The sequence below is a fragment of the Homalodisca vitripennis genome, chromosome 4, assembly GCF_021130785.1.
Source record: "Homalodisca vitripennis isolate AUS2020 chromosome 4, UT_GWSS_2.1, whole genome shotgun sequence".
Taxonomy (NCBI): domain Eukaryota; kingdom Metazoa; phylum Arthropoda; class Insecta; order Hemiptera; family Cicadellidae; genus Homalodisca; species Homalodisca vitripennis.
The window spans coordinates 47,468,583-47,485,944 of NC_060210.1; the positions used below are offsets into that span (position 1 = coordinate 47,468,583).

The 17,362-nt window shown below is 33.2% G+C and overlaps 1 protein-coding gene across 1 annotated transcript in view; it reads right to left on the bottom strand.

Moving 5' to 3' along the window:
* Positions 1-17,362, bottom strand: part of LOC124359286 (dolichyl-diphosphooligosaccharide--protein glycosyltransferase subunit STT3A) — a 51,264-nt gene that overhangs the window by 25,119 nt on the left and 8,783 nt on the right. Inside the window, exons 2-4 of the mRNA XM_046811904.1 lie at positions 16,442-16,543; positions 10,687-10,854; positions 6,809-6,969 (exon numbers count right to left, since the gene is read on the bottom strand). Coding sequence (XP_046667860.1) covers positions 6,809-6,969; positions 10,687-10,854; positions 16,442-16,535 — 423 coding nt within the window. The 5' untranslated portion in view covers positions 16,536-16,543. The remainder of the gene's footprint in view (positions 1-6,808; positions 6,970-10,686; positions 10,855-16,441; positions 16,544-17,362) is intronic.

Consider the following 17,362-nt stretch of genomic DNA (forward strand, 5'->3'; position numbering starts at 1 on the left):
TAAGTTGGAAACTGTAGCCATCTTTGAACGGCTGTCATTTTTGACTCGGTTATCCGCTTGAGGTCGGGTTTGCGGCTCTGTACTCTACTAATAAAGACCTTTTATTTGATATGCATATCAACCTATGCTTACATTTAAGATTTTCTTCTGACTCCTAGCGGGCCGCCCCCCTGAAGATGTAGCGGATCACTGAATATGTGATAAAAATAGATTTTTATGTCCAGTAACTTTGTGTAAGGTTTTGTAGCTCTATTTTAAATATTTGGAAAAATATTTAACCGACCCGGGACTTTTTGGACCCAAACTCTAGCCATCTTTGAACGGCTGTCATTTTTAACTCGGTTATCCGTTTGAGGTCGGGTTTGCGGCTCTGTACTCTACTAATAAAGACCTTTTATTTGATATGCATATCAACCTATGTTTACATTTAAGATTTTCTTCTGACTCCTAGCGGGCCGCCCCCCTGAGGATGTAGCGGATCACTGAATATGTGATAAAAATAGATTTTTATGTCCAGTAACTTTGTGTAAGGTTTTGTAGTCTATTTTATATATTTGGAAAAATATTTAACCGACCAGGGACTTTTTGGACCCAAACTCTAGCCATCTTTGAACGGCTGTCATTTTTAACTCGGTTATCCGTTTGAGGTCGGGTTTGCGGCTCTGTACTCTACTAATAAAGACCTTTTATTTGATATGCATATCAACCTATGCTTACATTTAAGATTTTCTTCTGACTCCTAGCGGGCCGCCCCCCTGAAGATGTAGCGGATCACTGAATACGTGATAAAAATAGATTTTTATGTCCAGTAACTTTGTGTAAGGTTTTGTAGCTCTATTTTAAATATTTGGAAAAATATTTAACTGACCCGGGACTTTTTGGACCCAAACTCTAGCCATCTTTGAACGGCTGTCATTTTTGACTCGGTTATCCGTTTGAAGTCGGGTTTGGGGCTCTGTACTCTACTAATAAAGACCTTTTATTTGATATGCATATCAACCTATGCTTACATTTAAGATTTTCTTCTGACTCCTAGCGGGCCGCCCCCCTGAAGATGTAGCGGATCACTGAATATGTGATAAAAATAGATTTTTATGTCCAGTAACTTTGTGTAAGGTTTTGTAGCTCTATTTTAAATATTTGGAAAAATATTTAACCGACCCGAGACTTTTTGGACCCAAACTCTAGCCATCTTTGAACGACTGTATAAATCCAGTATAGTATCAATAAAATACCAATTTTTTATATTGACACAATAATTCTTGATAGATAGTTTTAAAATTATTGGATTTTTTCTGAACTTTTGAAAGCACATATTTTTTAAAGTTGTTACCTATGTGAGTATATAAAACTTACTATAACTAGTAGTACCTAACATTATCAAATCAAAATATTTCTAAGATGAGAGTTAATTATCCGGACTATTTAGGACTAAACCTCTTCCGTACAATTATATAATTTTCAAAATGAACGGTAAACATCTGTATCACAGAACGGTTCCGTGACAGCTAGTCTGGGCTCAAAATTTATATCACGGAACCGTTCCGTGACAAGTACAGCGCAATCTAAATAATTTTTTTTTAACTCCTTTTTCAACCAAATATTAGTATAAATTAGACTAATATTGTTGTGTAACACATAAGAAAAATAGCAATACTACAATTAATTGAAATTTAAATGAATAATAAGTTACTATAAGAATATTAGTGTACTACAAGAGAAAAAAATCAATATTCTTGGAATTTTCAGTATTTAGAAAAAACAATTATTCTGACAAACTATACAGGGTGAGTCTGACCACCCGTGCAGTATTTACAGCTGTCTTAATAACTGACTTCCACACTTTTTCTATCTCTTTTTCTCCATAATTTGGCCTCTCCGAATCCGTTAAAATTATTTTCAGTTTTGAAAAAATGCCCCTAAAGGGCCCAATTTGGGGGGTAAGGGTACTTTTTGGGGAATTTTCAAATGTAAACATGGGTTTGTGTGATACATCAATTTAAAGGTCTAATTACACCGAACATTTTGGTTCAAACAAAAGTTAATTATCTTTAACCGTATGTACAGGGTGTACCAAAACGTTTTGAAATAGGACTTTAAAATAAAGTACCGTGTTACCCTACCTACAATACGGAACAGCTCCAGATTTTTTTCCTAACTTGCTATTGACCTATTTTTCAATGAAATATGTGATACGGGCATTTTTTCACTGGATTTTTCTAAATTTCAAAAAAATTCAAAATTTAAGAATACAAAAAAATCCTAACACTCAAAATTCTTAAATAGCAACATATAATAAATTTTATATTAAATAAAAGGTCTTTTTAAAAGAAACATTTTTTGTATTTAACTTTTTTTTCTATCTCTTACTGTTTCAAAATGGCAGCCAAAAAACTGAATTACGTATGTCTGTTTACAAAATGTAACAAATTATTTTTACTTTAGTTTATGTTTTACGACCGACAACACCCGAAAATATGATGCAGCGAATCCAGAATGCTATAAATTCAATCAGCCACGAAGAAGTGTTGCGAGCTGTAGATAGTTCCAGATTAGAACTGTGTTTAGCAAATGACGGACCGATGACGGATTCGAGCACCTGTACTAGCAAAATCAATGAAAGGTAAGATTATGGCTAGTTCAGAGGTCATTCAGAGCTATTAAGCAAATTAAAAATTAAACGACATATTTTTTATTTCATATCATTTAAAATAATTTGTTACATTTTGTAAACAGACATACGTAATTCAGTTTTTTGGCTGCCATTTTGAAAACAGTAAGAGATAGGAAAAAAAAAGTTAAATACAAAAAATGTTTCTTTTAAAAAAGACCTTTTATTTAATATAAAATTTATTATATGTTGCTATTTAAGAATTTTGAGTGTTAGGATTTATCGTATTCTTAAATTTTAAATTTTTTTGAAATTTAGAAAATCCAGTGAAAAATGCCCGTATCACATATTTCTTGAAAAATAGGTCAATAGCAAGTTAGGAAAAAAATCTGGAGCTGTTCCGTATTGTAGGTAGGGTAACACGGTACTTTATTTTAAAGTCCTATTTCAAAACGTTTTGGTACAACCCTGTACATACGGTTAAAGATAATTAACTTTTGTTTGAGCCAAAATGTTCGATGTAATTAGACCTTTAAATTGATGTATCACACAACCCATGTTTACATTTGAAAATTCCCCAAAAAAGTACCCCTTACCCCCCAAATTGGGCCCTTTAGGGGCATTTTTAAAAACTGAAAATAATTTTAACGGATTCGGAGAGGCCAAATTATGGAGAAAAAGAGAAAAAAATCAATATTCTTGGAATTTTCAGTATTTAGAAAAAACAATTATTCTGACAAACTATATATATATATATATATATATATATATATATATATATATATATATATATATATATATATATACACATATTCTAGTATTGCTAGGTAGAGAAATACATTTAAAATAAAATAAAAGCAACAATGGGGTATTTTATTTTATATTATTTGAGTAAAAAAAAATTTTATTTAAAAAATTCCAAAACTTTTTTAGTTTGTACAGCATTATTATTTTTAAATTATGACCAAATATACCACTATCTATTTATTATTAAAGCCCATTTCATGCTAATCCAAAAAGATATAAAATATAACCAAATAACTAGAAAAATAATTTTTTCATAAACATATAACAAAACTCTTACGTTTTTAGCATTTTTAATAGGATAACTCCAGTTGAGCTGATAGTAAAAATATGTATAAGCCAATGGGTTAATGTAAAAACCTCTCTAAAATTGGTTATCAATAGATCTAACAGTTAACCCTTTAAGTGCAGAGTTTTCAACAGTGCTATCTCCCAGTACTGCAGAGTTTATTTGCCATCCACACAGCTGCTCCACAGTTATCATGCATGTAGGGTGTTTCTCGTCCACCATGATCAACTTCAGAAACACCATTTACTAAATTGTCACCAGAATCTCCTGATTTATCACGTCAGATTGTGGTTAATAAATTGAACCCACATCCCGATCGTTCATCATTCTCAGAATGCTACACAACAATGTACTTGGAACACATTTTAAATTGATAAAACATCCTTTCATTATTACAAATAATCGCTGCCATACCGATTGAAACACAAATCAAAACAGAAAATTTAAAAAATTACAATAGCAATTCTAAACCGCAATTGAAAAAAAACTAGAAAACAATAACATTTTCTTTCTAATATCTAGACGAAACTTCACCATGTACTTTCTTGGTAGTTCCTTAGTTGACCTTCAGAATGTAGTAGCAATTAAACACCACTTCTGTGGATTTTAGTATTTAAAAAAACACTACTAGAAGCCAATGTGTATTATCTTACAGCATATTATCATGTAGCAATGCAGCTATTTGGCATGTGATAATATGGGCATGAAGCTGAACGCTAAGTGTGATCACCCATGTTATCACAGGCATGGCAGTTAATGGGTTAAGGATAGTAAAGTTTAGGAACAAAACCATTAATGTAATTTAATTGTAACGTATTTTATCATAGAAACATAATATTCTTTAGCATAGTATTGCACTTGATAACTGAGTTATTTTATGAAGAGCATGAAATAACTCATATTTTGTTATACGTTTTTACATTTTACATTTTAATATTATTTCAAAGAGAAATAATAATATATTGGTTATTTCTTGGCGAGACAAAAGGGTTGTTCATTTGCTTAGTACAAATAATAAAGGCAGCAAGACAGAAGTTACTGATGTACCCAGTAAGTGGCCAAACAAACCTCCAACAGCCAAACCAAATGTAGTCTTAGACTATATTAAACACATGGGAGCAGTGGACAGGAGTGACCACCTTATATCATCCTACAACTTTTTGTGACGGACACAAAAGTGGTATATGAAAACTTTTTTTGGCTGTGGAGGTAGCAATGATAAACTCTTACTTATTTTACAGATGTATTAAAAAAAAAAAACACTTGAAAAAGCCAATGACACATGCACAGTTCAGAAAAAGTTTGGTGGGGGACCTGGTTGCAAGCAAACTGGCGCAACCAATGTGCAGACGCGGCTGGGGGGTCGACCCAAGGTCAAGGAGCGCCACCTGCTGAACGGCTAAACAAGAAGCCACACTTCATCCAAAAGAGACTGAAGGGGAGTGCGAGGTATGTTGTTTGTCTGAAAAGGGGCTTGAGAAAAGAAAAAATATACTCATACAAAACATGCACCGATAACCCAGCCCTACATCCGAAGTGTGTTTTGAAGTTTTTCATACCATGGACAACTGACTATTCATAAACAGAAAACAAAAAACTTGTAGAATAGTTTGTCTTTCTACTGTTTTCCAAAATCTGTACTTCTTTACCTCTCACTTAATGTTTTGTCCACATATGTTTTAGTAAAAAATATACTGTTTTATCAAAATAATATTGTTCAATTATTTCATACCTACTGGTACTTATAATGTAAAAAATGCAATAAATTGTATGAAAATACCCGAAAACGCATTCAGCAGGTGTTTTACTATTCAAATTAACTATTTAACCAAATAAAAAATTGCTTTAAGTTAAAAAAGTATATATAAATATTCTGTAATTCCAAAATACCTATACAAGAATTTGGCATTTAAAGGGTTAATTACATTATTGTTATAAAATAAAATAACAAATCCGAAGGGTGTATTCAAAAGACAGCTATTTCATGGAAATATACATAAGACCAAGATTATCCCAGATGAACAACTACAACTAATCCAACCTTCTGATGATCCTAGGCCTAGCTCTAAAACTCCTCTAGTAAGCTTGTCTACAGTAAATAAAGTGTCCTCTATATAAAAAAATATGATGGCTTCCCATCTTAAACCAGTAATATCATTGTATCAATGGATATAATAAGATCAATTTTTTAATATAGATTCATGCAAATGTGGTGGATAACTAGAAATATCACAAGATTTTTCCAGAGAAACCCGAAAAATAATCTTTTAGACATAAAAACTCTTGAGATAGAGATTTTAGATGCAATCATATCTTTTAATGATGGAAATTTGGGGAGGATATGAGTTTTATATGAAACAGGTGTAAAAGATTTGGACAAAAATAAAATTTTAGCTCTTCAAAAGATTGATAAGGTTACACTAAAGAAAGTGGATATGGCTTTCAAAGAGATGACCAAGAAAGCCAGAGTGGAAAAAATGAGAATACAGTGTGAAGAGGAAGAACTAAATGGTGAGAACTACTGCCCAGGGGCTTTTAATTCATATATGTACATTATATATTGTTTCAATAATCATATTAAATGTGTTTTCTGTTCGTTTTTACTGTTCTTCCAAATGTTTACTATTTTAGACATAGAAGGCCCATTTTCTAAAAAACCATAAGTGCTACAGATATAAAAGTTTTACACAAAGTATGAAACAGGTTTATTAAGATATGGAACTAAGATAATAGCAACATAACCGTAAATGTACCTGGAATTAAATAAAATACAAAAAAAATGTTTAATACATATGACTTTTTTTATGCAGTTACAAACATAATCCTAGTTCAGTGGTCTCTCGACATAGTAATATGAAACCTGTAAAAATTTCTAAGTGATACTTGTAATAGTTCCTGCAATAATGTGTCACAAACTGTAAATTTTACATGGGCTCTTATGGGCCGTTCAACTCCCATTAAAGGGACACAAGTTCTTTTATTAATTCAATAATTTTAAAGTAAATAGTAATGCTATTTACTGTATCTGAAAATATTATTACTTGAATTCAAAGTTTTTCAATTTAAAAATAAATTCTAATTGCTTAACCAGAAATGTTACCCACCTTTACTTCTTTTGTGAGAAGATATGTGATGATTGTTGTTAGACTGGAGAAGAAAGGTGCCAAGAACACACAAACATTGCGTATGTCAATTGTAATATTGATCATCCACATCAGATGGTAGAGTATGGCAGAGGTTACCATTAATCCAGGATATATTGTGCCTGGAACCATACATTTGTTGTGGTAGTAAATGTACGACATACCAAAACTAATACACGTATTCATTAAAAGATTAATGCATTGGAAATATTTTATTACTATCAATATATTTATTAAATTTATTAATAAAAATGCATGCTTTATTATTTAATAATTTTTAATAAATAGTATAAACAATGTAATAAGTAAAATTCATTACACCAATTTTGCCGCAGCAGAAGTCTTCAATGAATATTTTCTTAACTCTGCCAAGGATCTTGTTAACTAGAGTAATTTGTCTCTGGTAACTCTTCCTAGTGGGAATGGGGACGCATATCTAACTTCGGTCCCTGTGGTACCTTTTAATTTTGCGTGGAAGCTAGTTACCGTGGAAGAAGTAATAAAAGTAGTGCATGGTTTTAAGAGCAAAAAGTTCTACCGCTGTACTGTTATGCGACCTTTCACGTGCCTTCGATTGCGTGTCGCACAAGATCCTCTTGAAGAAACTGGAAAGGTACGGTGTACGGGGTTGCGCCCTGAAAATCTTGAAATCTTACTTACATCAAAGGAAGCATTCTGTAACCTGGGATGGTACAACCTCAAACCCCTTGGTTGTTGAGCATGGAGTGCCTCAGGGCTCAATTCTGGGGCCATTTTTGTTTATCATTTTCATTAATGATATTTATTACAATGTAGCGGGTAATATTCTGCTGTATGCCGATGACTCAACCTTGTTTGCAACTCATAAGGACTCTACAACCGCAGAAACACTTGTTAAGAATCTTTTTACAAATGCTTCATATTGGTTTAGTTATAACAGTTTGTGCCTAAACCAGGACAAGACTCAGACTATTACTTTTAGCTTGTGCAACAATGGTGTTAATGTGGAGGGAGTGAAGTTGCTTGGCTTTAATCTTGATTCGAAGCTTGTCTGGAATAAGCATGCCTTGTTGATGCCTTGTGTAATAAGCTAAGTAGGGTAATTTTTTTGCTTCGAAAGCTTAAAGCAGAAATGCCCTTTGAGTTTTTTAAGTTAGCTTACTTTGCCTTTTTCCACTCCCACATTGTTTATGGTACCAGGCTTTGGGGACACTCTGCCAGTGTAATTAGAGTTCTTCGGTTACAGAAAAAAGCCCTTAGGGTACTAAGTGGGGCACAGTTGCTTGAACACTGTAGACCACTGTTTTCTGAACACGAAATTATGACAGTGTACAATGTATATACTGTATATATATATATATATATATATATATATATATATATATATATATATATATATATATACCAATGTCTTTTAGCAATTAAGCATAAAGAAGATTACTACATCACTAATGCAGGTGTACATAGGTATGAAACCAGGAAATGCCTTGATGTCCATGTAAATAGATCTAGGTTACACAAGATCTCAAATTGTTTCCCTATTATAGCCACTAAAATGTTCAACTCCATACCCCTTACAGTTAGACAGCTCCCGGTACAGAAGTTTGGGCCTGTCCTAAAATCCTGGTTGTTAGATATCCCTTTCTACAGCCTAACTGAATATTTTGAATCTGACCATTCCCTTCTGCTATATAAATTAATTTGTTTTTAATTTCTGCATGTGTTTAGTGTTACTGTATATTGCATGACCCAATACTCTTTAGATTGATATATTATGTACTTGAATTAATGAGACCTGATTAAATAACGGTTCTTAGTCTAATCATGACTGTTTTGTATTCTTAGATGTAGTCTTTCACAAAATGTATGCCTAATTGTAGTTTTAATATTCACATTTACCCCTAGTTATATTTATATTTGTACTAGTGTAGGGCCTGTTATGTATTAATTAATCAATTAGTGAATGGACATGAACTAATGCACACTGTTTGTAACTATTAGTCAAAACTTTATTTTCTTACATGTAGTAATTTTTTTTAATGTTGGTTAGTGTTTAATTTTAATACGTGCATAAATGCTTAGTTTTATTTATATTTTTAGTACATAACCTGATGGACATTATGGTGCACGGACTCTAATTATTGCACGCAACTAAGTTTTATAGTTGAATGTTGTTTTCACTAGACGTAGCCTATTACAATTTGCAGATCGGCTGAATAAATCATTTGAACAATATTATCATAGTAAAATAGTTTGTTCATATTTACTTAATAGAAAGTGAAAATAAATGCTTTCACAAATTATTGATTCACTACAAGGGCTTCCCAGAGAGTAAGAGACGTTTAAAAATCAAACAAAATGTACTTAACATTTTTGACAATTTTGAAGGTAAACTCTTAGGCTATTTTTCTACATAATCGCCATTTAAATTAAGACATTTATCATAATGTGGTAAAAGCTTTTCAATACCACCTCTGTAGAAAACAGCTGCCTGCGAGTTTATACAGAATATGCGTTAACGTTCAAGAAAGTCAATGAGAATCACGTCCGATAACACAGCAACCATGATTTTTCTTGCTGACAGCGTTTGCAGACTCTTAACCAGTTTCTTGGGGGGAATGTGTGTGTCCCGATTCCACAACTGCCGTTTTGTTTTACATTTGATGTGCTTTACCCGTTTTGTTGCTGGTTACAATACGATCAATGACTTGGTTTCCACTTTTGTCGTAGTCTTCCAAAAATGTTAGTACTGCTGCAAGTGTTGAACGGCCTTGTAAAAAAGATTAATGACATAGAAAAATCTTTGATTTTTCATACGAGGCAATACAATGATGTTCTGGGAAAAGTTGTGCAGTTGAGAAAAAAAAAATATCAAAAGAAATTTGCAGTTGCTCGTAAAATCAATATCAGATTTAATGATGAGGATATTCAGGTGGCGGAGGTAATGCTATTTACTGTATCTGAAAATATTATTACTTGAATTCAAAGTTTTTCAATTTAAAAATAAATTCTAATTGCTTAACCAGAAATGTTACCCACCTTTACTTCTTTTGTGAGAAGATATGTGATGATTGTTGTTATCATTGTTGTTGTAATCATGAGGATATTCAGGTGGCGCATTGTGTCCTGACAAGTCGTGGCGAGCGGCCCAACATCGTAATTGTTCAGTTTGTAAACAAGATAATAGCAGCTGCTTGGATCGATGCAGCGCAGAGGCTGAGATCGCTGATTATGTCGGGTGATATTGTGGGGTCAGGTAAAAGTAAGGTCTTCTTATGCGAGAATTTAACTCCTTATTTTAAAAGTCTGCTGTGAGAAACAAGGTCTGCTGTGAGTTGCTAAAACTTATTGTTTTAACTAAGTATGGACGAAAAATGGATGTATATTAATGAGAAAAATAGTAATTCACAGACAGAACTCATTGAAGGTCATGATGATCTTAGGAAATTTCTTATCAATCCAAGCATACCACTGAAATCCCTGACTTTAAGGAGATTCAGCGGACTGATTCCACTCTGCCTCAGCAACAGCAGCAGCCAAAGAGAGACCCAGTTGTGTCTGCAGCCACCAGACACAGCATCATAAGACCACATGTCAGCAGCCCAGCAGAACTGAGCAACCTAAAATCGTTCAGCAGGAACCTGGGGAAACTCAGCAACCCAATATTTCTCAGCAGCTTCTACGGAGATAAACAGCGGCAAAGGCCCCTGTCACAGCAGCAGTATCCCAAATATCACAATGAATACTACATTACTTAAGTTGATAATTTTAGATATATAAGCTGATTTCTATCTATTCAAACATTACTAACAATTAAATCACGTTTTATAAAATGTACTTAACCTTCAGTTCTGCCTTACCTCCAATAATTCTGCCAAGAGGATACCATGCTCTATCATCAAACCAGTTATGAAATTTATAAAATCCCTCTTCCGCTAAAAATCTTGTGGTGCGATAGTTGAAGTAAGGGTCGAACTCATGGATGACACTTTCAAATCGCAGAACCGAAAACAATCGAGTTGCAAATGCTGCAAACAGAAAATGTTTTATTAAAATAAGTTATAATAAGGACAAGTGATGAATTTTAATGTATTCTTGAAAGTAAAATTATTAATGTTAACGTTCAATACCTTTTATTACATGCTAGATATTTACAGTATGAAACATACTAGATGCTTCTAGGTGTCAAACGAGGCAACTCAAAACAAGGATTCCCTCCCCTTAGGGGGCTATTTGATGTGGTTCAACTAATCTATCAATAATTAATTGATAAATATTGATGTTACCATTTCTAGCAAAGAGGAATCCCTCCTCACTCCATGAATCAACACAACCCAATCACTTTTTAAAAAGTGGCTAAACATACCAATGTGTTGTGGACGGGAGAGGAATAGGTCTATTATTTTTATGTAGATTATATACTTTATTAAATCAAATACCTTTTAGCACAGTTCAGACACAGTGAGACACATTCATTCAGTCCAGTTACTGTGTCAGAGTGGACTGAATGTATTACATACTAACTTTTCTTCCTTTCTTTTAGAAAAAGGAGAGGCCGATCCCCTTTTAAGCCTTATTCTGTCCACCCTCATGGGCCACTGGCCTGTGCGAGGATCTTATCAAACAGAATAAGGGGAGAGTCGATACAGTACAAGACCAATGGTACTGATAAAAAGTGCAATGGTCACAGACAGGATTTGAACCTGCGTTATCTCTAACTCAGACCCAAAGTCCAACGACTTAGACCGCTCAGCAATCAACACTCCCATGAACTGGTAACCAATAAGAGATGATATGGCAAAACCAGATATTGGTATTCCCAGGACTCCCTAAAGGGCTACGGTCAGACAAAACAAAACTTAATAAATGCTATGTTAGCCATGGTTGTTGATGTTTTTTTTTATTCTTGTAATAACATTTTATGATTTGGTGTTGTAAGTTCTCAAAATAAGTGAGTGAATGTTTTATCTGTCTTACAATAACTTTAAATATAACTTCACTGTGGAGGTTTTACAAAACAATTCAAACTTGAATTGGCCACCAAATTTGATAGAGTAACATTAGAGACCTCTAGCTTGTGCCATGCTTCTTCTTTTTATAACACTTTTAAAATGACACTGCTAGAGGTTCCTATTTAAAAATGTTGACTTCCCAAAATACCCCATTTGGAAGAAGAGTAAAAAATTGTCATACATCAAAAAACTCCTCATTTAGTTATATAAACATGCTCCAAAGTAAATCACTCCATCTCTATTCATAACAAAGATAATCAGAGGGAGGGGGACTTTTAAGACATCTGGTATAATACTGTACTATTAAGCCAACCACTTAAAATATACTCTAAGATTTTAACTAATAATAATGTCTGTATTAGTTTCATGTTTAAAAATTTCTTACTCAGATTTACATTTGAAATTTGTTAAATGCACGAGTTACATCAGAGAGTAGCAAAAAAGACATTTGAAGTCCGATCAATAGTGGCACAGAGCGTTGTCACTATTGCCACATGGCGTCAGGCCTGGCAAAAATGCTCTTGTTATAGTTCTTTTAATTGTGTTAGAAAATTTATCCAAGCATTTCAAATATCCTTGCATTACTGTTCAATTCAATTAAGCATAAGTAAGTATGACTGAAATCTATTAAAATTTTTCTCAATATAGGATACAGAACAATATGATTACTTTGGTTTCTATTACCTTTTATCTTTTTTTGGCTTTGACATGCAATTGTTGACAGAAATAAAATGTAAGTATGTTTTTAAAATATATGTTTTAAAACTTATTCGTAAGAAATCAGTAAGAATTTAGTCCAACCATATTTAAGAAGTATTATTGAAATTTACTGTAAAAATATAGCTTTGTTTTTCATTATTTTTGACAATTTGTACTAAATAAAAACAGTGAATAATCTTAAATAATTTTCTGGGAAACTGGTGGAAAACAGTGAAATTATCTTTGTTACCAAAACAAAAAGGTCTTTTTAAGTTCCTTCTTTATATAGCATCTGATTAAGAACAGCTCTCATATTTTTTTCAGAGTGCTACATTAAAGATTGAGAACGTTACTGAATCAAGCTCTGTCTGTCCAGCAGGTGGCCAGTTTGACAACGTAGTATATGTCTGGTTCGATATGGCAGGCCGTAAGACACATGGCCTCAACTGTCTTCTTTGTTGCACTCTCGTTTAGTTTATCTCATCTATCGGGTCACATACTGTTCTTATTCTTTGTTTCGTGTTGCCTATAATAGTTCAAAACCTCTAGTAAGTATATGCTTTAGCTGTCACCTATTAGTGTCATGTTTGATAATACCGCACATATCCAGTTCAATGACCTCACTGGCCAAAGACCCACCTCCACCGAAAGGAAAGATACAAGGTGTGGTTATTAAATAACAAGACTGACATTGTAAAAAATGTTCTTTTTCTTTTATACATAATCACTTGTCGTCTTCAATATACACTCCTCCTCTATCCCTACAACAATCCATGCGAATTTTCAATTGTTAGAAAGTGCTGGAGGTCATCTTCTGTCAGCTCCTTCAGGACACATGTCGCTTACTCTTTTACAGCATCCAGAGACCCAAATCTTATCCCTTTTAGCAATAACACATTTCTTAGGTAGAAGTCACATGATACAAGATCAAGATGAATAAGATGGATAATCTAACACTGGGATGCTGTACATGGCTAGGAACCTCTTGACAGATAACACAGAATGAGCTGGCGCATTGTCTTGGTGGGGAACGGATGATTTGTCCTTCCACATTTTGGAGCGTTTTTTCCTTAATCTTTGAGTTTAGAAATTACCTCAAGGTAGTAATATTAATTATTTATTTGACCTTCAGGAACCCAGTAAAGGTACACAATCTCATGGATAATTGCTTTAAATTTTTACTTGCTCATACAAGCTTTTTTAGCTCTCGGTGAAGTTGGGCTCTTCTAGTTCATGGATTGTCTCTTTATTTCCGGATCATAATTTCCTGGTCATGTACAAAAAGTGTCAGTATAAACATTTTTTTAAGTTTCTTGTTGTTCAAACGTTAGAATTTTAGGCACCATTTATACACACACTTTACATGTTAAAATTGTAATGTAAAATTAGCCGTACCTATTCTTTATCAATACCTACAGTTTCACTAATTGTACGAATACTTAATCAACAGTCAGACCAAATCAAATTACCTACCGAATTTTTTAAAATTTTCATCTGTTTTTGACATTAAAGGGCAACCTGGCCGCAAATCATCTCTGCCATTTTTTTAAAATTCTTAAACCCCTCAACAACACGTGCCTACTAAAAACATTCACTGCCATCCATACATGATAGAGAAAACAATAACACTTTCATAACCTAGCAAAAGCTGTAACTATGAATGTTCAAAAGCTTTTTAGTAAAGCTAGCTGAAGAACAAAGAGTAATTATGAGTTTATATATACATGAAAAATATGTGGAATGTGTAGTGGTATTTGGAATTAAATTTCAAAAAACTATGAATAATACAAGTCTTTATAACACTTTTTGTTGTAACTCACAATGATAAGACATGTATGGTGTAACAATACATAATATATAACAATTAAATCTTTTAGGAACCACTGTAAAACAAAAAGATTAATAAGTTTGGTATTCATCAAAAATTTTGCCTTACGAAGTCTTTTAGTAATGTTAGGACTGTCCTATATATGAGCCTCAGAGTCAACACGGATGACATCAATTTGATGGTCTCTGTTAAGGGTATCACATCAACATCCTCTATATCTCTTCTTATGCACTACCACAATTTATTGTAAGTAGTGATTGGTAATGGGGAAATAAAAACTTGATCTTTAACATACCATGTTCAACTTAAAGGTGTAAAGGTTAAAAATAAATAACAATATTTTATTTTATTGTTGCTAATATGAACACTAGTGTTTCAATTATTAATAGGTGAAAGGAACACATATAACTTCAAAATATATCATAAAAAATTTTTTTTTTTTTTTGAGTTAAAAGTTTTCTGAGTATGTTGTTGACCAGCCAACTGAACGACCGGTGTGGACAAGAATTTACATTCTCCCAAACGTGTGCGGTCAGTTACATGTATTGGTGACTGGTGACAGCGCTGTGACCCTCACCTCTCAGTGGGGGGGGGGGTGGAGTGAGAGGGATGAAGGTAGGACAGAGCTTGGCTCACCATAGCGGTCATTCCGATCGTGACCTTTACGCTGATAGATAGAGATCGCTTGTACAATAGCTGTAAGCTTGTAACCTGAACTTGCAAGGAGCATTACACCATTTGGAGCACAATAAGCGCCATAATAGATAAAAAAGTAATTTTAGTATGGGAGTAAATTCAATTATTAGTTAAGTAAATTCATAAAGTTTTACGATGAGGAGATGAGGAAATTGATATATATTTCTTCTGGACTTGCCCTGATAGATTGTTGAGGGTTAGGAGGAAATGTTGCCGTGGCCGTAATATTAAGTTACTTGAATTGTGTAATCCATCGAGAGTTTCCCACACAAAAATACTTTGATAGTTTTAGTACTAGAACTGGTGTAATGAACCGAGACTTGCAAACAGAGAAATAGTCTGATAGTTTTAGGACTAGAAACAGTGTAATCTACTGAGAGTTCTTCTTCTATGGAGCGGCCTACTGCCATGCACCTAAGCTTTAAGGGCCTTTTGCGCACCCTGGAACCACACCATGAGGCCTACCAGTCTATGATTTCAGCAGTTCCACAAACCACCGAAAACAACCTATCAGGTCCTCCTGGGGAAATTTACCACCCTTGAACAAACTGTCCAAGATGGCATACCGCTCACTTGCTATTGAAGGGCAATCAAAGAGCAAGTGTTCGGCAGTTTCAACCTGCTCATCACGCATTCTACAGAGCGGATCCTCCTGTTACTAATAGAGAAAAACTCTAATGTTTGCATGGTGATAGCTTCTTTCTTTCTTTCACTGTAGCGACCTGACATCTCGAAGAAGTGTTGGAGTGACCGTAAGTATTACTCAATATTTTACACAGTGCAATACACCGATATCAGTCAAACAGAGAAATACAAGGTAGTTTAGTACTAGAATCGGTGTAATTCACCAAGAGTTGCAAACAGAAATAAACACATACTTGTTCTGTTACTTCTCATCCATTTATAAAAAATAAGGTATTACATTTTTTTGTCTTTTTACAAACTACACTTTATGTCTTGACAATTTTTCTCATCTTGACAGTTTTCATGAGATTTTGCTTTAAATTTTTAAAAGGCTGCATTTTGAAACTATTAACGATTGATCTTTTCTTTCAGCAGAAAGTAACACCCTAATGAGATATACAAACGAACATGCAAAATTACAATACTGCAACTTAAACCTTTCCTGAGTAATGATTTTTTTAATGAAAAATACAGACATGCAGATGCTAAACTAGACAAAATAGATTACAGTGGTAATGGTAGTGGTGATTCAATTAAACCTACTTAAAAATATTCAGATATCTGAATTCTCTACAAGACACAATTTGAGTCTATCATAAGCCGGGTTTGAGTGTGATTAGTGTCTTTTGTAATGTAAATTATATCATTTTTAACAATCTACTGAAGGCCTGGATCTAACTTTACGAAAATACTTACACAAAATTGCAGCCAGAGAAAGTATGCTTAATTTCAGAAGCGTCTCTTGCTTCTCTGGAGACATACGAAACCCGCGAGATTTCAATAGCGTCATTGTGGAATCTGAAATAAATCATTTTAATATATCATTAGTTCTCCAAAAAAATGAAAATGTCACTTTTTGTACAATCTATTACACTAAATTTACTAAACCTGTTTTCATGACGAGTCAACACAAAAAATCGTTAGAAAAAAAATCAGTGTCGGTTTGAGGCTTTATCGCATTATTATTAAAAAATGTATATCCTGATAAAAATTTATAAATCGACATATTGAAAAATTTACTCCAGGGAGCCTATTTAAAACTAATATGATAAAAATACCCATTTTTGCTATCTAAAAAGAGGAAAAAGTTTTACAGAAAAAGCATTATAATTACATTTAACATTACGTTTTGATTATAATTACATTTTTAATGGCCTGACAAACTATATGTGATTGTAAAAGATTTGTTGTCCTGTTGTAAGGTTTGTGGTTGAGTAAGCTGACTTGTTTCTTCAATATCTTAAAATTAATAATGAATTGCTAAATGTGTTTCTAAGTGCTAATCTCCAGGATGGCTGGTTCTTTCTTTCTTTATGTACACATTAACTAGTCACAATCGAAACTATAATAGAAGTTTATATTGACTGTTGGTGTATAAATAAATCTAAGAACAAGTTACATTGATGTTTGTGGAATGGATCTCATATTTACATTTGTTAAAAAAATTAATTAATCTACTTGACATTTGGATGAAGTCAAATGCTCTCTCTGAATGGTATAAAAGTTGCTAAAAATCAAGATATTAGGCCGATTTACTTATAGGCCAATTCATTTTTGTACCTAAAAATCTCACCTAAATTTAACTCTTTCAGTGCCACAGCCCAATATATCAAATCA